At 50.2% G+C, this 21,452-nt stretch overlaps 1 protein-coding gene across 1 annotated transcript; it reads left to right on the top strand.

The window, feature by feature from the left end:
- The first annotated feature begins 276 nt into the window (after positions 1-276).
- On the top strand, positions 277-20,952 carry LOC125727673 (cytoplasmic phosphatidylinositol transfer protein 1-like). The gene is made up of 10 exons (XM_049004550.1): positions 277-830; positions 2,581-2,721; positions 9,107-9,255; positions 11,541-11,629; positions 12,190-12,197; positions 12,490-12,561; positions 12,715-12,810; positions 13,860-14,015; positions 16,684-16,747; positions 19,828-20,952. The coding sequence occupies exons 2-10, from the start codon at positions 2,674-2,676 to the stop codon at positions 20,091-20,093; spliced, it is 948 nt and encodes a 315-aa protein (XP_048860507.1). The 5' UTR covers positions 277-830; positions 2,581-2,673; the 3' UTR covers positions 20,094-20,952.
- The last annotated feature ends 500 nt before the right edge of the window (positions 20,953-21,452 follow it).

The raw sequence follows: 21,452 nt of genomic DNA on the forward strand, positions 1-21,452 counted from the left end.
TTTTTAACGATGGAGGACAATCAATAATAGGACTAAATCGAGCTAAAGTGACGTTTGGTATTCTTGATACCGCGGTAAATACTGACAAACTGCTGACACTTTTATTTTAAGGCAAAACGATCATACTATCTTACTTTATTTTAATGAACATTGAACGATAGATTTAATTAATTGCTTCCGATATTAAGCCATTTTTATTATGAAGAAAAAAATTAAAAATGAGTGGGCGGATTGGCGAAAAGAAGATGAGAGAGAGAAGGGGAGGTTCGCGAAAGGTTCGGAAAGGTTCGGGGGGATTTTCGCAAAAGGGTGTACGACGGTGGTTTCTCGTTATTTTAACGCTTTTTTTTTGGTTCGGTGATGTTCGCAAACGGACCGCGGTGTTTGGCCGCCTGTAGGGGTCAGTGTGCAGAACCGAAAGCTTGAACACGGGGAGGATCTGGAAAGAAAAAAAGCGGAGAAACGGTGACGGAAAGGGGGTCGGTTTGGTGCGAGAGCCGTGGGGCGGCGGTGCTTCGATCGCGTAGGTTGGACACGGTCCTAGGGTCGGTGGGCTCCCAATAAACGCCGACACAGAGCTTTTCCGTGTGAAGAGAGGCGCGGATCTGGGATCAGACAAGTTTTAAAACTAAGGGGAAGCCCGGGCAGTAGTCCAAAAATCCGGGGGAGTCGGAGGAGGGGGTGCGGGGGCTGGGTTGGGCTGGGCTGGGCTGGGCTGCCAGATGTAGCGTTTGCGGGGCTGTGATAATGTAGCCAGAGTTTGCAGCTCGCATCCGTTTTGGAGTGTAGCGAGTCCATCCTACGGGACGCCGACCATGCCCTAAAAGCGGGTGAGTTACGACACACCAGTAAATAACATTTATCTGTTATTAAAAAGACATCTATTCATGTAATTCGCGTTAAAGAGAGTTTGCCGTATGTTACCGAGCAGGCAGATCAGATGCTGCAGTTTCCGCTTTGCCATAAGGAGCGATGCATGCGATGTTTCAGTTTACTGAATACTGAATTTTCCCCCATAAAGTTGTACAGCCTGTTCACCCCATGCGCACGTTTTTTGCAGTTATTAATTGAATATGCTTTCGCATGTTAGTGATCTTTCTTTTCTCCCTTGAGTGTGTGTTTTCTTTGCTTTAAGTTAAAGTGCATGAATGTGGGTCTTGATCACTATGGAGTATATTGGCAGAAAATGATTAACTGGACACTGGGCGCTTATCCTTAACCGCGACTTGACTCAGCCTTTCACACAGTAATCGCACAGTAAGGGGATTATCTTTTTGAGCTTTTTTTCCCCTGGGTAGTTGAGGAACAATCACACCATCACTCCCGGTGAGTTTTAACTTATTTGTTATATTTTATCGGTTTTAATGACACAGTTCGCCCTAAAACATACATTCGGTGTCCAATTTGATAGGCACATCTGGTCATTGGTGCAACAGCATGTGGCCGTAGCTTTAATACATAGGTTACGCAGACTTGTCAGGAGGTTTGCTTACGGTCTGAGTAAAACACCATAAGGACTGAGGTGCTGAGATTTAAGAGGTTTTAACGATGGTGTGATTGCCGTGCGCCGTGTTTCCTGCTTCTCAGAAACGGCAGCCCCCTGGGATTCTCAAGCACTACAGTGTTATACGGAGTGATAGGTATTCTGAAAATTAGCAGCCCAAGAAGCACAAACAGTGTGGCTTGAATCCAGCCCAAAATGTGCTGGCAATACAAGGTATGTAGTTTGTGTAAATGAACCAGATTTCCAGGTTTTGCTCCGCAGTCTTTGAATAACAAAAGTTTAACTAGCAGCTCCAAAATACGACGTTACTTTAGCTATTTCGCGGCATGAAGACCGCGGGATACTTCTGAAACTCCGTAAGAGAGACATTGTACTGGGCTTGCTATGTATGTATGTGTGTGTGGTTGGGGAAGTCTGAGCCTCTGCTCATTCTAATGTCCCGGCCTGTTCCTGCCCCCCCACCTGCCCCTTTCCCGGTATGCAAGCCGTGACTATACGGGAAATGACTGCGTCTCAGTCTGGTCACTCTGATTTAACCTCTGTGTATTTCTGAACTTGCCTAATAATACCTGCCGCTTTTGGTCTTGTTTTTTTGAACTCTGTTTCTAAACAATTCCGATTTGGCTTGAAGACGACGAACTGTCCAACAAAAAAATCATCCTTTCGGGGGGCAGTTCTGTGGCCAAAATCGCCTTGATAATGAGAGAGGTCAGGGGAGGACGGCCAGACTCGTTAAAGCTAACAGGAAGGGCCAAAGTGCCAAAATAAACAGCTCAGTACAGCAAAGTTGCGCAGGAAGCTTCTCTGAACGCACAACCTAGTCTATCTTTACAGTAGTTCTGGAGCAATAGTAGGTGGTACCCAGTACCCACTTGGTGTACCTAATGATGTGGCCACTGTTCTCTCTGCTTGTGTAAGATGTACCAGTGCATGTGCTTGTGGTGCTATTTCTACATGAACCACTGGAGGATCCTCACAGTGTCTTTAGGTTTAAGAAACACAAGCGATCGGCGTCTATCCAGAAAGGCTCCCCTGCTGCGGTCGCGGTGTTATGCCGGAGTGTCCTTCCTTCTCAGGTGACATGTGAATCCTCCTCTTCGTCAAGCACACGCCACGGGACCAGTCATCTCTCCAGCTGAGCTCCGTCGTTCAGTCTGCCGGGGTCAGCCATGCTGCTGAGGAGTACCCGCATCTGCATGCCGCTCACCGTGGAGGAGGTGGGTGTCCCCCCCCCCCCCCCCCCACACACACACACACGTACGATTGTATTCCTGTCTTTGTGGGGACAGCCTTATCCCCCCTAACCAGCCCTAACCTTAGCCATAAGTAACCGAACAAAGAAGCAAACTTTTGCCTTTTTTAGTTTTTTGATTGCAGTCACAGATTGTTTATAAAAATGAGTTTCCCCTCGTGGGGACCAAAAAAAATGGTCCCCACAAAGTTACTATCAAGTTTTTGTCACATTGTGGGGACATTTTGTCCCCAAAATGCAAGGCCATAATCATAATATATCATAATATACAATATACACGTTCCCCACAATGTTCCTCCTAATATATATTATAATTATGGCCTTGTCCCCCCCCCCCATGTTGACTCCATGGCTATACCTTTGCCACAGTGTAATTTATACATAACACACACACTTTAGGTAATTTGCTTTATTCCTATTAATCATCCTGCATCTCTTTCACAGCCCACTCCTCTACCCCCCCCCCCCCCCCCAGATATGTAACATCCTCTCTTTTGCAGCTGACCCTGACCATACCCCTACACTTGTTATTATTTGGTTACAAAGATACTCTCCCCCCACTCCCTCTTTGCCGAGGCTCCTGCTGCTGTTTGTACTGCATTTATGTGCTGTGCTGTTACACAGGAAGTACCTGGGTCAGGGGGCGAGTGGCCCCGGGTTTGAGACCGCAGTCACCCCCTCACCACGATGGACGTTTGGTGTCAGGGACTGCCGGGGCAACACATTCCAGGCTGCCTCTCAAAGGCCTTTGCCGTACTATTTTGGGGGTTTTTTGCCGTTTCGCTTTTCAAAATGCCGAAATAACTTACTCTGCCACATATTTAGCAATTCGTCATGTGTTCCACACCTGCGAGTGTATAGCTGTAGCTGTGTGTTTGGTAACTGTCTCTAACCAGGATTTTTTTTATTGTATTTTTTCTCGCGTGTGTAGTTTAGCCCTTATTTGCCCTTGCTGGGCCGCGGGTGACCCCCCCGTCTCCGAAGCAGATATTTTGCCGTGTCCCAGATTCGGCTTTGTGCCGGAGATGGTGTTTGCCGGAGTGGGCAGCTGTGTTTGCCCCGGGCTGCCTCTGAAAGCAAGGCGGCTCGCAAATAAGAAGGTTAAACACCGCGCATTGTACCCCAGCGCCTCCGAGATGAATAGCAGCCGCCGCCGCTTAAGAACCAGGCTTAATAGCCGAGATGCGGAGGTGTGTCGGGGGGCTGCATGCGCCGCATGCGCTTCTGCGGGGGCGGCGTTCTGATATGTGAAGGTACGGCGTAATCCTGCGTCGCCTGCCAGACGTACAAACCTCTGCTGGACCAACGTGCGCAGCCCCTTTGACCTCCGAGGCTCTGTAGGGTTGGGCCAGTCCTCGTGGTAAAAGCCCGATTTAAGGCGAAACCCTGTGAATTAAATGGGCTGAGAAGGCACTGCATTGCACTTTTTCAGGACAGGCAGTCATATTTATTCCAGAATGCGGTAAATTTTTCATTCATTTGGACTTTTTCCCTTCACAAACTCTCGTCAACAAGTGTAGGCCTTCGGATTAGAGTGCTAATAGTAATAATAAGAAGAAGAATCTTTATTTTATATAGCACTTCTCATACGTGGAATGCAGCTCAAAGTGCTTCACATATGAGTTTAAAGAGTAACATTGTAGGATTGATTCCGAAAGATGATGGATTGTTGCTTATCGAGTTAGCGGTGTGCGCTGCATGGTATGTAGCTGATATGGCGGTATTTGAGTTCAAAGGTCAGTGCAGGACATAGCAGCAGCCGTTGTGTGATGGTACGCCCATTTGGGTCAGCATTCCCCCCCATGCTGGTGGGGTCAGGAGGGGCCCAGTGGACAAATGCCAAGTGCCCTGGGCTGCTGAGAGGACGAAGGTTTCTTATGCCGAATCGTTGGTATTTAGGCTGTTATCTTCAGTGTGTGGATTTATCCCTGTCAAAGGCTACAGATTGACTCTGGTGGTGGGGTGGGGGCGGGGTTGGTGTGGGGGTGATTGTCTGGGGCAGTTGGTGCCTCTGCCCGAGGGTCTTCCGGCGGACACTTCACTAAAGGAATCGCCCGGTCGGTGACCTGTGGGCTCTGGAAAAACCACCACGGTGGTCTGTGATGGCTGACGACAAGCTTTACCGTTTCGCCCGTCGGCGGAGCATGGCAGTAACGTGACCCGGGCGCAGGTCTCCGTGGCGATCACACTTTTGCTTTGTGGGCGGGGCTAAGTCATCGTTTCTTCCAGGCCCTGATAGGAAGTCGTCTCTCCCCCGCATGTGGCCTTGGGATTGGCGCCCCCGCCTGCACCATGTGACCTGGCGCTGTAGCGATGGTGCCGGTCAGTTGTCGTCGCCACCGGTTGGGGGTGGATAATCCTTCCCGCAGGGGTCCAGCCCGCTCGTCTGACCCCTTGGATTGCGACTCTATGATGCGACTGCATAACATTCGGATCTGAAGTGAAGGTTTCCTGTTTAAACAATGAGTAGCAGTTAAGTAAAATAACATCAGTAAGTCTTCCCTCACATGTTCCCAATGAATAGCTGAATTGCCACTGGTGCAGTTCCCCCCCCTTTCTTGATTGGGGCGTGGGGTATTCCTGCCCTCCTGTAGAGGCATCCCACCCCGCTCTTCACGTCTGCCAGCGAGCAAAGGTGCGTCCCAAACCTGCTTCCGTCTTGTGTTTTGAATGCACCCTCCACAAAGCCCAGTGTACCCTTGGCCTTCAAATAGAAGCTTCTGGCCTCTGATTTGTCAGGGCAGGATGTCTGAGACTCACATCCCTGAAGTCCAAACCTGCTATGACTACAGGCTTACCTAACACACCAGCTCAGCTGCTTAGCACTCAGACTGCATGGAGAAGCGCTGTGGCCTCACCTCCCTAAGGGTATGGGTTCCATTCCCGGCCCTGGCTCTCTCTCTCTGAAGTCGGCGTGCTCTCTTTGCTTGTCTGGGTGTTCTCTAAGCCCCCCCCCCCCCCACAGTCCACAGATACCTAATTTGGATGGATTAATGTCTTTAAATTTTCTGAACATGTATGTACATGTGCGGACTGGGAAATCTACTGGACTGGCGACCCGTACTGGCCACTGTGCCCTGTCCTTTATGGGATCAGCTGCAGACTCTTGGTGACCCCAGCTGAGATACATACTGATGGATGGATAGATAGATAGATGGATGGATGGATGGATTCAGGGTGATGGAACTTAAGGCCTCACAGCTGCGGATCGTGGCTCATTTCCATGTCTGTTTCCTGCGGCACCGGGCCTGAGGAGGCCGGCAGCTTGATCCGCCGGTCGGTGTGCGCCGTGCCGAGAAGGACCGGCCGAAGCCAGGATGCGGCGGTGGGCACGGTCGCCATGGCAATGCCGTTTGTTAAAGGACAGCCGTTATTAAGTGGGAAGCATTGCCGTCCGCGCAGAACCTTGGGGCTGATTTGGTCCTGACCGGTGACGCAGGTGCAGATTAAGTGGCCGTTCCTCGCCCGCCCTGTCGGACAGCATGAGGTGATTCGCTATTATTAAAAGGGAAATTTCCCCCTTGTACATGAAGCTCTAGATAGTGTTGCCTGCTCTTCTGATGGGATCTGACCCCTGATGCATTAAGTGGTCCTTCAGTAGTTCCCTCAACAATCCAGCTGCTTCTTCCACTAGTTCTGGACCCTGAGGATCCTGAAATCCATTTTTCTGTGTGTTTGTGGGTTTTTTTTTCATTTTTTTTTTTGGGGTGTCCTATGTACGAGCAGACGCAGAAATACTTGTTAACGATCCCCCTCGAATTCCCCGATACTGACCGGATCGATGCCCCCGTGGCCCCCGCCCTCCCGGCGTCTCCTCCAATCGCGAGGAAGCGCTGCTGGCTCTATCTTTAGCTCGCCAAAGACGTCAATGATGATGCAGGAAGTGAGTTGGCTGGTTGGGGGGTCTGCAGGGGAGGAATGGGTGGGTGGACTTGTGCTCAGCCTCATGCCCCCTCCCTGCTGCAGGCTGCAGTTTGTTGGATGCCGATTCGTTTTCTTGTTAGACTCCTAATGGCTTCATTGAAATGTGGGTTTCTATGGAAACCACATTAGGGCGCATTTATAATAATGACATAATTGAAGATCAAGGCGCTTTTATACGTTAGTTTTGGCAGCGAGTGTAAACATCGCACGAGCTGTAATGTGTCTGGAAGACAGGCGAGTGCAGTGTGGGGGGCTCTTCTTGGAGGGGCTGGTAGTAGGGATGGGGGTGGGTGGGCCTCAGATCCTTAACTGTGCTTTTCAGGAGACTTATGCGGTATCTGTCCGGATCCCGTGGGGGCAGCTGGCTTTCCGGGCGGGGCTGTGCAGAACTGTGGCTCAGAGCCAGCGGGCAAGTTGGGGACGTTAACAATGGGCTGGTGGTGGAGGTGCAGCTCGTGTGGCTTCCTGAGCGAAAATGCAGCCTTGTTTGTGTGTGAGGTGCCATGGCATTATGTCTCATTATGTAAAGAGCGGCCCTGTGGGGCCAGGCCTCTTACTGCGGGGCTTCTTGGGTCTGTGTGTCTGTCTATGATCTGTGTGTCTGTCTATGAATCTGTGTGTCTGTCTATGAATCTGTGTGTCTGTCTATGAATTTGTGTGTCTGTCTATGAATCTGTATGTCCTGTCTGCCCTGTCTGTCTATGAATCTGTGTGTCTGTCTATGAATCTGTGTGTCTGTCTGCCTGTCTGTCTGTCTATGAATTTGTGTGTCTGTCTATGAATCTGTATGTCTGTCTGCCTGTCTGTCTATGAATCTGTGTGTCTGTCTATGAATCTGTGTGTCTGTCTATGAATCTGTGTGTCTGTCTGCCTGTGTGTCTGTCTATTAATCTGTGTGTCTGTCTGGTCTGTCTATGAATCTGTGTGTCTGTCTTGCCTGTCTGTCTGTCTATGAATCTGTCTGTCTGTCTATGAATCTGTCTGTCTGTCTATGAATCTGTCTATTTGTGTCTGTCTGTCTATGCATTGGTCAGCCTGCCTGTCTGTCTATATGTGTATCTGTCCTATCTATGAATCTGTCTGCCTGCTTGTCTGTAAGAGACAGCTGCTCTCCCCGATCAGGATGTTTTGTGAGCTTTTGGGGGTGATGTGTGGCTCCTGATCCGATGTGCCTGTGATCAGAAGGTCGCTGGCTCAAATCCCAGGCTCAGCAGAGTCGTGTCTCCGTTAGGATAATTGCTGCAGCGGCATGCGCTTTCTCAGAAACGTCTGCTGCTTTGGATAAAAATGTCTCCCGAATTAATAAAATGTAAATGTAAGCCGCAGAAGATGGGCGCTTTGAGTTAGTGGCAGACACACCAGCAGATGATCTGCTGAGCTTTTCTTGCTTTTCTGTCAGGATTATCTTAGTGAGTTAGTGCCGCTACACGGCCCTCTTTCCACGGATAATGCGTCTCAGCCTGGTCCAGCAGTGAGAAGGCTGGCCTCTCAGTCTCAGCATAAGTCTTCACAGCGAGTCCTTGCTGCTGAGACTCCTGGGTAGAGGCAGCTTTTGTGGGATCGGACCATCTCCTGCCGTGAAGGTCGGTGTCTTTGTCACACTGAAGTGTCTGGGTGGGAGAAGGCGAAGGTCAGCAGCACAGTATAGAGGGGGTGAAGCTCATCCTCTGAGGGGTTCAAGTGCAGTGTGGACGTCTCGGGTTAACTGACCTCTGAACTTTGACCCTTGACCCCGGGCGCCGCTGTGTCAGAGACCTGCACGGAGTGCTGGTGAGCTGCGGGTGTGGTGAGATCCTTTGGCAGCAGCCCTGTCTCCCCGACATTCAGTGACGCTCCAGGTCAAGTGCTTAACGTCGTCTGTGTGCCACGTGCAGTGAGCTCGCTTATTGCCGGTACTGAGTGGATGACAGGGTCAAGATCGAGGGCAGGAGGGTGGGGGAGGGGTGGGGGTTTTGTAGCACGACCCAATTTAAAGATGCTCTTCTCCTGACCTACGTGTTGCTGGTTTGAGTAAGGGAAGGAACTCCGAATGTTACAATAACTAGAGAATTAAGATGTCAGTGTATAAAAAAAACAGATGCATTTAACAGATGCATTTTTCCAAAGCAGTGCACACTCAGAAAGTAGGGTCACGGTCTCTGGAACATTTGGGGTTTAAAGGTCCAATGGTGACGTCACTCTCTTGACCCTGGGGTTTGAACCAGCAACCTTCCAGTCACAAGCACAGTGTCCTAATTGGCTGAGCAACACAGTGCACGTCTCTGGCACTGGGCTCAGGATGTAGGATAACCGTATCCATGGGGAGGCCTGAACTGAGGGAGTGTTAGGGTGCCTCAGACTGCCCGCGTCGTCATGAACAACAGCGATGCTCCCCGATGATCGACTCTGTGCTGATGCCCACCCCGCCCCCCACCCTGTGTCTCCAGTACAGGGTGGGCCAGCTGTACACCATCAGCAAGCACAGCCACGAGGAGAGCGACAAGGGGGAGGGGGTGGAGGTGGTCCGGAACGAGCCTCACCTGGACCCCGTGCACGGGGAGGGCCAAGTCACCGAGAAGAGGGTGCACTTGTCCAGGTAAGCCCCTCCCACCGCGGGCAGCTGTAACACATCACTGCTCTGTTTGGGGTTTGACCCTATCCATTGAAGTTTGGAGACCATAACTTGGCCTGCAGAAAATGCTGATGTATCTGTGCGTGAGGGAGGCACGTTTACTCATCGGCCTGCTGAGATTTGGTTTCCTCTTCCTGTTACCTCCTTTTTCGCCTGAAAGTTTCCAGAAAGACTTTTTCTCCGAGGAAGCAGGTTGCTGGCTTTGCCCCCCTCACCCCCCCCCCCCCCCCCCCCCCCCCACCGCCCCAACCCGTCCCTGTTACCGTGACGCTGGGTCAAGCCGCTCGAGGACAGCACATCCTGAGTGTCACAGGGGCAGACGCCGTACTCCCAACAGAGAATGGGCTTAACACCCATTTAGATCGCAGCTAATTGGACTGGATAGGGAGTGGTATATTTGGGTGTAGTCATCAGGGTGGCTTGTCATCTTCCGTTTGTTTGGACGCATGACAGGCTGAGTGGAGTGTCTGCGTGTGAGTCTGCGGCGTGCATGTGTCTGTCTGCATGTGTGCCTTTGTTTTCTTGTGTGTGTGTGTGTGTGGTCCAGGTACACTTTACCTTGTGGGGACCAAATGTCCCCACGACGTGATGAATACCCGTTTTCTTTCTTTTTTTAAAAAAGTTTCCTGGTCCCATAAAGGAAAACTCTATTTTATAAAAATCCATGACTGCAAAGAAAAAACTAAAAATGCTTGTACTGTTGTATTTTGTTTGGTTACTTATGGTTATGGGTAAAGGCGTTATGGTTAGCATTAGCATTTTTCCCATAGAAATGAATGAGCGGTCCCCAGAAAGATATGATTACATAACTGTGTGTGTGTGTCTGCCTGCGCATGTGCCTGTCTGTGCTTGTGTGTGCACTGAAAAGTGTTGGGTCTTACTGACTTAGGGGAAGATGCCTATTTTGTTGATCGTCTTCCATCAGCTGCTTTGGTTGGTCAGTCTGAGCTGCACATGGCAGTGATGTCATGGTCACATGACTCCTGTCCCTGTCTGGCCTGAGAGGTACACATTCTTGCTCCATCTTCGGAAGTGCAGGGAAGTGGCTGGCAGTGCGTCTCGGCTCCCCGACTCTCCCACGTGTGGCCTGCGGGCATCTCGTCCTCGGTGTTTGGCCGTCCTGGATACGTCCGCATTTCCATGCGGGGCGTCAGCCCTGACTCCGTGGACCGGCCCCATGGAGGTGTCCGGTTTACTGGAAGCTTCTCTGTACCTACCACGCCGCCCCCTGCCCCTTGCTGACCCCGCCTCCCAGCCTCCCTCGCCTCTCACCCACCGCGTTCCCCGTTACCCGGCTCCTGCTGCTAGGCAACCGTCTGTGGTGCGAGTCGGTTTGTTTTTTCATGAGCTATTAATGCAAAAAGGCCGAATCTCACATTGCTGCTATTTTTACCCACCCTCCCTCCCAGCAGCTGCCGGGTCACTGAGCGCATCCAGAGTACGGCGGAGGCCGTCCAAGCGGGACGGTGGGGGTAGGGCCCTGATCCCGGGGGGGCGGGGGGGGGGGGGGGGGGCCTTCAGAAAGCTGGGATGAGTGCTGATAAGGACTTGTTACTTATTTATCGTTAATTACAAAATGGTCTTCCTTCCAGAGAATTAGATTTAAACGTTGTGTAGCATCAAATTTAGATGGGTTCTATGTCGATGGTTTATTTTGGACTTAAGCCATCTGGTTTTACGTGGCCACCGGTGCCCCAGGGCAGCGGAGGGCCTGCCGGAGGGCTGCTGTGAATTGCCGCAATCTTCTGCAGCGCACGCAGGATGAAGGCCTCCTGACCCACGTGGTCAGGCTGACGTGTGTCCCGCTCAAACGGGCGGATCCATCTCGGTTCCGATCAGTCTGCCGCGTGATCCCATTACTCGGCTAGGGGGTGTCAGGTGCGCCGACGCCATCCAGCCAGCGGGGGAAGTAATTGAGTTTCCACTTGCAATCTGGGGGGGAGGGGGGTGTCTCAGAGGAGCTCGACTCCATGACGTGTGGCCGGGGCGAGCCGGTCCCTTGCCGTGTAATCGCTAATTTCTGCACCCGCTTAATAAAGCTGTAATTATTATTCCAGCAAACGCACAATTAGGGGCTGCGTGTGTGAATTCATCGGCGTGTCCCCTGCGTGGCCGAAATGCTCTTTTTGTTCCAAACGTGGCGTTTCTGTTCCCTCTGTTACAGTGTGTGCTTTTGCCTGATTGCCGCTTCTCCTAAGTCAGTGAAGTTTTTTTTAGAGGTTTTAATGATGTTTGCTGATGTTTTGCAGCAAGCTTCCGAGCTGGGCACGTGCATTGGTACCTCGGATCTTCTACATCACGGAAAAAGCCTGGAATTATTATCCGTACACAATCACAGGTAAATCACTGGTACTTACTTCATTACGCATCTGGGTTACATCTCTCTGTATCCGAAGCAGCCTCTGTTTTCTACCTGCTGGGGGTTTTGCTGCAGTAAATCCAGGTTAAGTACCATTCTCAGTGGCACAAGATTGGGGCCGCTCCTGTACCGGGAGAAGGATGCAGTTTAGTAAGTCATTGTTTTGAAGACCATTCTAGTAGGTTTGCAAAGGGGAGCTAAGTCTCCCAAAACTTTCCAGAAACTTTCCATTCCGTGGGAAGTTAAGCTGGGCAATTTTGGAAATATTCCAAGTTGGAAACATTCCATGGCAATTGCCAGGAATATAAGCTAAAAGTAAACTGATTTAGCTATCAGTGGTGAGAAGATGCAATGCGGTTCTTGTCCTTCTTGCTTGTCGTTATTTCTGTCCATGCTGTGCTAGATGGTGGAGTTTATAATCCTCACGGTAGCCCTGCTATTTGCACAGCTGAAGGTGTTTAATTATCTGGGTTTTAATTGTCCATTTTATATCCCTCTTTTGTCCTGTCATGCATTCCCGGGATTCGGCATGATTGCAGAGTACACAGTAAGTTTCATTTCTTCCTTTTTTTAACCTCCTTTATTTGTGTTTTAGTTAAGTGTGAAAAGCTCTTCCTTCCTTTGCCAGATGCCTTTGTTGCCGTAGGAACGGGAACCAGGCAAGGCCACCGTACTGAATCGGTGTCTGCAACTCTGCGATGCTTAGAAATCGCTGTGCAGTCGATAACCGGGGAACGGGCCTTTGCTGACCTTCATGCTACATTTTTTGTTTTCCCCTATCATTTTTGCTTAGACTGGCTATTAATGTGCGGCAATTTCGTCTCTCTCTCAATTTTCAGTGTTCGTTTTTGCCAAAGTTCTCCATCCACATAGAGACAAAATATGAAGATAACTGCGGAAGCAGTGAAAACGTGAGCAGACCGCCGCTCAGTTAGGCTGAGCCTCGTATGCAGAGGCGAAACCCCAGTGCTCCTATCAGAGAGCACTGGAGCACAGTTAGATTGACTTGTGAAGCCTTTCACTGCAGTTCCGGGTGTCGGACACTCACAGCTCTTTCCCTACAGATATTCGGCCTGGAGAAGGCTGGTTGTGACCTGGAGGTGGATTTCCTGGACATAGCTTACGATAAGATTCCCGAGAGACACTACGAGAGCTCAGAGGTACGGGGTGGGCGTTGTTATATCTGCGCACACCGCCAGTGCTCCGCCAGTGCTCTGCTTCACTGTCTGTGTCGCGATATTGTGGTTCCTGCGGAAACGTCTAGAAACCTCCTGTCACCCTCTGTTACGTCAGCGTGTCCCAGAGAGAGTCCCAGAGGAGACTCATTCTACTGATTTTACTCTGGGTGGTGTAAGTGAAATGTGATTTAACCGGTCGGCCAAAGTGAGGCCTATAAGGACGTAATCGGAGTGATGTGTCATGCTCGCTTGTGGGGGGGTGGGGGGAAAGGGTGTCAGGAGCTGCCTTCCCAGCTGGGTCCCGCAAACACCTCTTACTGCCTATCCCAGAGTGGTCTTATCGTCCCATAAATCTGTAAATGGCGCAGAGGAGTGTCTCAAAAATGCACATTTCATGGGCTTATTTTCCTAATTTTTATTTGAAGTTCGTAAACTTTCATGTATTGGTCTCATTAGCGCCGAACACTATTCTGTAGTAGAGTAGCCTCACTCATTAAGACCCATACTATGCTCTTCAGTGTGGTTAGCACTCTGAGCTAACTGTTGGGTTTATGATCTTCAGTAGGAAGTAGAACATGTTTACTGCCTGATGTCTCTGAGCTTCCCTCTCATTCATGACTGATGTGAAGGATATTGAAAGATATCAGTATTTATATGCGCTGTCACATGACTGTACAGAGCAGACAGACCACTCAGGGGTCCTGTCTGATCACATAAGATCGAAAGTGAACCAAAGGGGAATCTTTCAGTTAGGAGCCAGGAATTAATCGTTTCCTGTTTGACCTCACTACCCCGGGGTGGGTGCTGGAATCACATGCAGAAGAGGCCACACTGGAGCGAATAAGTGGAGGTGTTTCAGGCCACCCCTGAGAAGGTCCTAGTGGGATTCCTTTGATATTTCTGGTAGTAGGTCCTTCAAGGACAGTCTGATATGTCCTGAATAGTGTAGTCTGTTTTAAGCGGCACGCTTCCATCTCAGTGAGGAGCATCGGTCGGGCCGTGCTGTGACTGCTGTGTCCCTGTTTCTCCAGGATCTAAGGTGCTTCTCCTCCAGCAAAACGGGCAGGGGTCCCCTGAAAGAGGACTGGAAGGAGACCAGCCAGCCTATCATGTGCTCCTACAAACTGGTCGGGGTGAAGTTTGAGGTGTGGGGGCTTCAGACCAGGGTGGAGCAGTTTGTACATAAGGTATAGTACCCCCACCTTCCAGCACGGGTCTGCAGCACAGGTGTGATGTTCATCTCGGTGTAGATGGAGATAGAGCCCACGGCCCAAGACCTCAATGCAAAAGCTCTGAAGTTCATAATGGATGTTGTGCGGTTTTTCCAGAAGGAGTTGTCGGGATAAATGATCAGTGTCTGCCATCCTTAATGGGGGAGGGGCTGGTGGTGTGGGGGGGGGGGGGGGGGACTGTAGCCACCAACGAGAACCCTGAAACATGGAGACTGGTTTTTCTGGTCATCACCGCAGCCCATGCTGTCTCTAAGTCATGTGACAAGCCCCCCCCCCCCCCCCCACCAAAACCCTTACAAAAATCCCCTGTAACCATGTGGGTGTTCGAACATAAGGAGAGTTAGGGTGGGAAAAAGAGCTGGGGTGGGCGGGATACTTCTTCCCATGAGCCTCATCTCGAAATAGAAATCTCCGCTCCGAGGTCATCGCATCACCGCGGCGTAATGAGCTCGGAGCTCAGCGCCTCAAGGTGTGAACGCAGTGCTATTTTTAGCTCTCCTCCCCCCCTCCTCGCACCCTGGGACCGGCTCTGCCTGTCTTCAGAACTGTGACTGAACCAGGTAGCATTACAAGGGAATCTTACTGAAAAGAATGGCGCTACCGGCAGAGGGCTCGACTGCGGGGACGTTTTGGGGGAGGGTGTCCGCGTCATCCTCTTTATGAGGCGCCCCCCCCGGGGCTTCGGACATGAATTTCAATTTCACGGCACTCGCCCAAACACTCAAATCCTTAAGACCAGGAGCTTTGTGCCCATAGCGATAGTGCTGAAAAACAGGAGCGCGATGCTAGCCGGACGTTCACCATGTACGGCGAAAGCGTCAACGCAACCAGAAGTCATTCATTCTCCACGGGAGGGCGAGCAGTGCGACACGTTGCAGGGAGAGCATCAGAATTAAGTTGAAACCTGGTCAAGTTTATGGTAATTAGCTATGATGCGGTTCAGTCGCAACCAATCGGAATATAGAGATGCTCCGTTAAAGAGAGTTCCACAGAACACAAGCGTGTAAACTTTTGTTGTGGCCAAACGGTTCCCAAGCACCATCGGGGTGTAAACCGTGAGACGGAATACGGCTCATGAACGTACGGTAATAGCTACAGAGCCACAAACCAGGAGCATGATGCTAATAGCAAAAGAGCCGCGTGATGTTACTAGCGAAGGTGATGCAAAACTGGATTAGGATTGGCAACTTTGGTCAGCTGGCTGGTGTGAGATTTTCAGTTCGAGACAAGTCTGCACACGCATTAACATATACGTAACAATTTTTAGTCTGTAGGGTTTGCGAACTTACTCCAAAGCTTTTGATGTACCTAATTTTAGGTTTTTAATGAAAGAATATGGATTTCTTGCGTGAGAGTGAGAAAGCGTGAGTGTAACGCCAGGTGCGTGAGAGATGGCAACCCTGCTGGAGCGTGATGCTAATAGCGATAGCGCTGCAAAAACAGGGGAGTGATACTAATAGCGATAGCGCTGCAAAAACAGGGGAGTGATGCTAATAGCGATAGTGCTGCAAGAACAGGGGAGTGATGCTAATAGCGATAGCGCTGCAAAAACAGGGGAGTGATGCTAATAGCGATAGCGCTGCAAGAACAGGGGAGTGATGCTAATAGCGATAGCGCTGCAAAAACAGGGGAGTGATGCTAATAGCGATAGCGCTGCAAGAACAGGGGAGTGATGCTAATAGCGATAGCGCTGCAAGAACAGGGGAGTGATGCTAATAGCGATAGCGCTGCAAAAACAGGGGAGTGATGCTAATAGCGATAGCGCTGCAAGAACAGGGGAGTGATGCTAATAGCGATAGCGCTGCAAGAACAGGGGAGTGATGCTAATAGCGATAGCGCTGCAAGAACAGGGGAGTGATGCTAATAGCGATAGCGCTGCAAAAACAGGGGAGTGATGCTAATAGCCATAGCGCTGCAAGAACAGGGGAGTGATGCTAATAGCCATAGCGCTGCAAGAACAGGGGAGTGATGCTAATAGCGATAGCGCTGCAAGAACAGGGGAGTGATGCTAATAGCGATAGCGCTGCAAGAACAGGGGAGTGATGCTAATAGCGATAGCGCTGCAAAAACAGGGGAGTGATGCTAATAGCCATAGCGCTGCAAAACGGAAGCAAATACCCCACCTCTCTCAGAAGTTCCAGGAGTTTCCCACAAATTAACAGAAGCATGCAGGTCTGGTTTATGAAGCCACCTGTCTGTCTAAAGCTGCCTTTCGTTGTTGACTGGCCTTGGAATCCCCATCAAACGGGGGTGCTAGAGCCTCCCCCAGGCCTGTAATTACTACAGCAGACCCCTTGGAGAGGCTCCAGTAATGAGACGTGATGGATCCCGCTTAGACCACGGTAGTAGCTACGCTTCCCCTCTGCTGGGCACGCATGTGGCTTTCAGGGTGTCATTCTGCAGAAAGCACTGCTAATGGTAGCCACAGCATCGATAAGGGAGATTAGCCTTAAATGCCAAGACCGCAAAAGTGCTCGAACAGCCCCCCCGGGACCACTCGACTCTGCTAATAGCCTGGCGTGTTTGTTAGCAATTAGCTACTAGCTGTCAGCCAATGACCTCCATGTCGGCCTTAGACGTTCCCGCAGGAGCCGTCCTCATGGAGACCGTCTCTGTCCCTCAGGTGATCAGGGACATCCTGCTGGTGGGCCACAGACAGGCGTTTGCATGGGTCGACGAGTGGTACGGTAAGTAGCGGCGAAGGAGCTCTCGTTACCTTCCTCATCCCAAGCCTTAGTTAGCATTTGTTCTGTGACTGCCAATATGCGCTCAGGCTGCAGATCGGAAGCCGTTTAGCTTCTGCCAGGTTTAACCTATTGCTAGGTTTTAATCTATTTCTGTGTGGCGGCAATTAGCAGGGATGCTTCAAATTTTCTATTTCCACAGCCATTTTATTTGAAAGTCAGCTTTGTGGCGTATTTACTACAAACGAAATGAACAACGAATGCTCTCTTTAATCTGATACAGGTGTTCCTGATACTCATTTTATTGTTAACGTTTACCTGTTGCCACCCCTGTCATAAGTCTCAGGCAGATCCCCTCTCCTTGAACCTTGTAAGATACTGTGTCTCAAACAGGTCCTTGGGAACCTCCACACAGTCCACAGTTTTACAGAAATGGTAGGGAGCAATGATGTGGACCATGTTGAGGTCTCCGAGGACTGGGTTGAGAAACTCTGTTGTAGGACACTGAGTTCTAATGTGACTTACCCATAATGCCCTGCGTAGTCTGGCTGGAGACGCTGCTTGGGGACCCCCGGACATGCTCTAACACTTTTGTTTCAGCTCCTCGCTTGATCTCTCCGCACTTTTCTCACTAACAGCTCTGCTGCTTTCATTGGCTGACACCTTCTGATTTCGTCTTCCAGACGTTTCAGTTGCAACTAACATGCATCTTTTAATGCAGCAGGTTTGGTCTCCTCCCCACCACCAGTGGCCCTCACCAGCACCACAGTTGCCTGCTTCCTAATACATAGCAACCCCCTGGATTTTTCCAGAATGTGACTGGAGCCAAATGCCTCGTTCTGCTAGTGTTTCAGGAATGGGTTGTTTTTGGTGATTTCCTGGGTTCTTACCCCTGCGGTAAAGTAATTGCCTCTTATGAGAAGGTGCTGGCATGTGGCTCAGAGGGTTAGGACTCTGTACCTGTGATTGCAAGGTTGTTGGTTCAAATCCCAGGGTCAGCAGAATGTTTTAACCATTGGGCCCCAAGCAAGGCCCTTAAACCCTAATTGCTCCATGGACTGTCTGCCCCTGTTTCCTCAAAAATGATTTTAAAAGCATCTGCTGAATAAATAATGCAGAAGATGCCTGGATGGCATGGTAGCGCGTGGGGTAGAAGCCTCAGCATGTTCACGGTTCTGTCAGCCTGATATTTTTGGTGCTTCGAGTTGGGCTCGTCGCCCAGAGGCTGCTTCGAAATAGCGACAAGGTGAGAAACGTACGAGAACGTGGTGGATATAGGCGGGAAAGGCACCAGGCGGCAACACGGCTAAAGGCTGTGTCTCGTGACTGGTTCCATAGCTACAAAAAAAAATGCTTTGAATCTGCTGGACTGGGTGCCAGGTTGAACATCAGTGCATCAGCCGCTCTAAGTAACGAGGATCGTCTGAGACCGTCTCCAAACGAAAATAGTGCTATCAGGAGTGTCCTCGTTTTTCTCCAGCAATTACCGCGACCCATGAATGACTCCGAGCACCCCCCCCCACCACCACCCCCGTCACGTCAGACCCTGATCTCGCGGCGCATTACCTTCCCGAAACCAGCCATCAGCGTGATTAAGCTCACCCTTCCCTGTGGGAGGACAGCTGAGCTCCGTAAGGCAGCTTAAGAATGCAGATCGGCTGGAATCGCACCCTCTGCAAATATCAATTCGGAGTTGTCTTCGTACACCGAACAGGTTCGGTGCTGAGGACAGCTCCTTCGTGCAATTTCTGGCTGATTCACCTTGTTAAGTCCTCTTCCTTTTCGGGGGGGGGGGCATCATATATGCGATGGAATATTTTTAAATGAGATTTAAACAGGCTTCCAAATGATCCAGACGCATCCGCATGAATGCGTGGTCTTCCTAGATGCTCAGTTAGTCTGATTTTTGTTGGAAATTACAGGAAGCATCCTGTGCGTGTTTCATAAGTGGGATTGATCGTACAGCGTCCCAGCACGCCTTAGGACACGGGAGACGGCCGAGCCAAGGGCTCGGCTCCACATCATAGATGGATGGACAGATTCGGTTCCTTTGTTGTACATGTACATTTAGATGGTTAAAAAAAAAAAACATTTAAAAACGCAAAAAAGGTTATCAGAGTAAAGAACGGCAGAGAAATTAGCGCACGGAATTTCGTAGTAACAGCTCAGAAATAGATAACGTGAGATGAATGTTCTGTGAAAGTGGTTCTGGTCCATTCAGACACTTGGGTGTCTCGCTGTGGAATCTAATGGCTGCAAGTGTGAGCAACATTTAGTGCTTTTTTGGAGAAGTGCGACTGCCTGTCTGTTGCTGGAAGTGCTTCAAAGCTACAGAATGCACTGCTGTACATACCGCTGGTGGGTTGTATATCTGCCGTGACGGCCCCCCTTGTTCCCCATGTCTGATTTAAATCTCGTTCTGCGTTGTAAGAGTGAGAGATGGCAGGGTTTCGATCTGTGATCTGATTTCAGTCTTCCTCATTGTCTTGCCTCTGTCTGTAGCTTTGCGCCTTTTATTAACCTCCTTCCCGCACCGCTCCTTTAACTAGCCCCGCCCCGCAGCAAGCCCCGCCCTCAGCCGCCGCCCACCTGTCTTGTCACATGACCCGCTCCCTTCTCTCCGCAGCCATGACTCTGGAGGACGTGCGTAACTTTGAGACTCAGATGCACAAGGCCACCAACCAAAAGCTCGGCCGGCTTGAAATGTAGCCGCCCATCGCACATGTATGTGTCGTTCTCACCAGTTTATTCGCCGCCTCTACCCACATTTTGCCCAGCCTCTCGTTTTCAGGTGCCTGCTGCTCGCATTTCTTGCAGGTGTGAATCCGGCGTTTATGCTGCTTATTAAAGCAGTCGCTGAAGTTTGTCAAGATAAAAGCCTGGAATGTCAAGCCTATACTGCCACCTTCAGGACTGAGTACACCAGGGACGTTTTCCCCTAGAAATTGTGCTTCCAGTACCATGTCTCTCTCTTTTTTCAGGACAGTATAATCTGTACAAGGTATACATTACCACATAACCACAACTCTGTGCTAGTTCTGATTACTGTGTTTCGTGTGACGGTCCCTTTCCGGTGTGGTCAGACATGTCAATGGACGAGGTGCGACGGTATGAGCGGGAAACGCAGGAAGCCACCAACGAGAAGGTGGGCCTCGTCACCCCGGCCATCGCCGTCCACGAGGTGCCCCGTGCCCCTGCCACCCGCAGCGCCCCTGCCAGCACCCCGTCCACGCCCATCAACGGAGACCCACCCGACTTCCTGGCTGTGCCCCGGGAGCGCCCTCGCAAGAAATCCGCCCCTGAAACCCTGACCCTCCCTGAACTACAGGGGCTCTCCGCCCACAAATAAACCCCCCCCCGCCCAACCCCAAACGGGAATCCCTATAGGGTACAAAGCTGGAGCTAGCTAATCATGTGACTGTTGTGGATGAGACACTGTAGAAGTTTAACAAGCTGTATTCATCACCAGAAGGTGATGGGTTCGTGACCCACGAGTGGTGTTTCAGGGGTCTGTAGGTTAGTGGCTCCTATGTAGATTAAATATCTAGCTGTAAAAATATGTACAATATGAACTAGGTGAATTTAAGCCTCTTTGGGTGTGTAATTTTAACAGCTTTGTCTTCGTAGCATCTGCACCCCCCCACCATTCCCAGAATGTTTTTGTGTTGTGCTTCTTGTGAATCCGTGTGCATGTCTAGGCTGTTGGGTTTTAGTTTGTCTTGGACTCTCGGTGTGTTTGGTTCTGTTGCGGTAGCAGGTTGTGAGCTGTTCTCAGTTTTTACACGGGGGCCAGAATTTCTAACAATGGGCCAGTTTCAGGCGTCTGCCTGCCAGTTGACGTCAGGCCTGAAAAGGTCCCATATCACTGCTGCCAGCTGAGTTTAATTCTTGCTTCAAGTTCCCATTTCCTGAGCTGGTAATCCCCTGCAGGGGGTGTTTCCTGGCATCACCGCCTCCGTGTTTTTGTTTATCGTGGAATTGTCTGATGCAAATGGCAGACGCATGACTCGCCCAGAACATGGTTATGCAGTTAATTTTTCCAGATGCTGTTATGAGTCTCTGAGAATATTTTTGAAGTACAATGTTATGCAACTGATTAAAAATGTTATAAACCCTCCCCCCCCCAGTCTTCCTTGCTGTTGTCATGCCAGAAATCTTATGAATTGAGAGATGTATGTGTCTCAGAAATAAACTGAGGGACAGTGATATTTGCTCTTTGTTTTGTATCGAAATTCTGAATGACATTCTTACATGAAGCAAACATTCCATGTTTTCTTAATATCACGTCAATTCAGCCCACAGGCTCCATAAGGGTGAATTTCATCACAGTGACAAAACTGCATAGCTTTTGTGAGCTGTGCTGTCTGTCTATGCACCAAACAATCAGGTTTTCATTCACAAATATAGCAACAGCATTATGGACCTGCTCGCCACTCTGCCTTAAACACGGATTACTCTGTTAGGTTTGGCTCACGTTTTAAATGGAATAGATAGAAGAGCAGCCAGGCAAACAGGTGATATGTCCATGCTAGGTCTGTGTATGTATAATATGCGTGGTAAATACGGTGTCTATAGTAACGCATTTTTAGGTATATTTCGGCATGTTGTGCTCTTCACCACAAGGGGTCAGCAGAGTTCCGATGGGCATGCTGCTAGCGTTGGATCGCGATTGCTAAAGGCACCGCACTTCTGACTTGGATAGTACAGC

The sequence above is a fragment of the Brienomyrus brachyistius genome, unplaced genomic scaffold (assembly GCF_023856365.1).
Source record: "Brienomyrus brachyistius isolate T26 unplaced genomic scaffold, BBRACH_0.4 scaffold110, whole genome shotgun sequence".
NCBI lineage: Eukaryota > Metazoa > Chordata > Actinopteri > Osteoglossiformes > Mormyridae > Brienomyrus > Brienomyrus brachyistius.

Excerpts from the sequence above, each read along its gene's own strand:
- LOC125727673 (XM_049004550.1), top strand. The coding sequence starts at position 2,674 with ATGCTGCTGAGGAGTACCCGCATCTGCATGCCGCTCACCGTGGAGGAG. Across the intron at positions 9,256-11,540 it reads AAGAGGGTGCACTTGTCCAG|CAAGCTTCCGAGCTGGGCAC; the intron begins GTAAGCCCCTCC and ends GATGTTTTGCAG. Across the intron at positions 12,811-13,859 it reads GACACTACGAGAGCTCAGAG|GATCTAAGGTGCTTCTCCTC; the intron begins GTACGGGGTGGG and ends CTGTTTCTCCAG.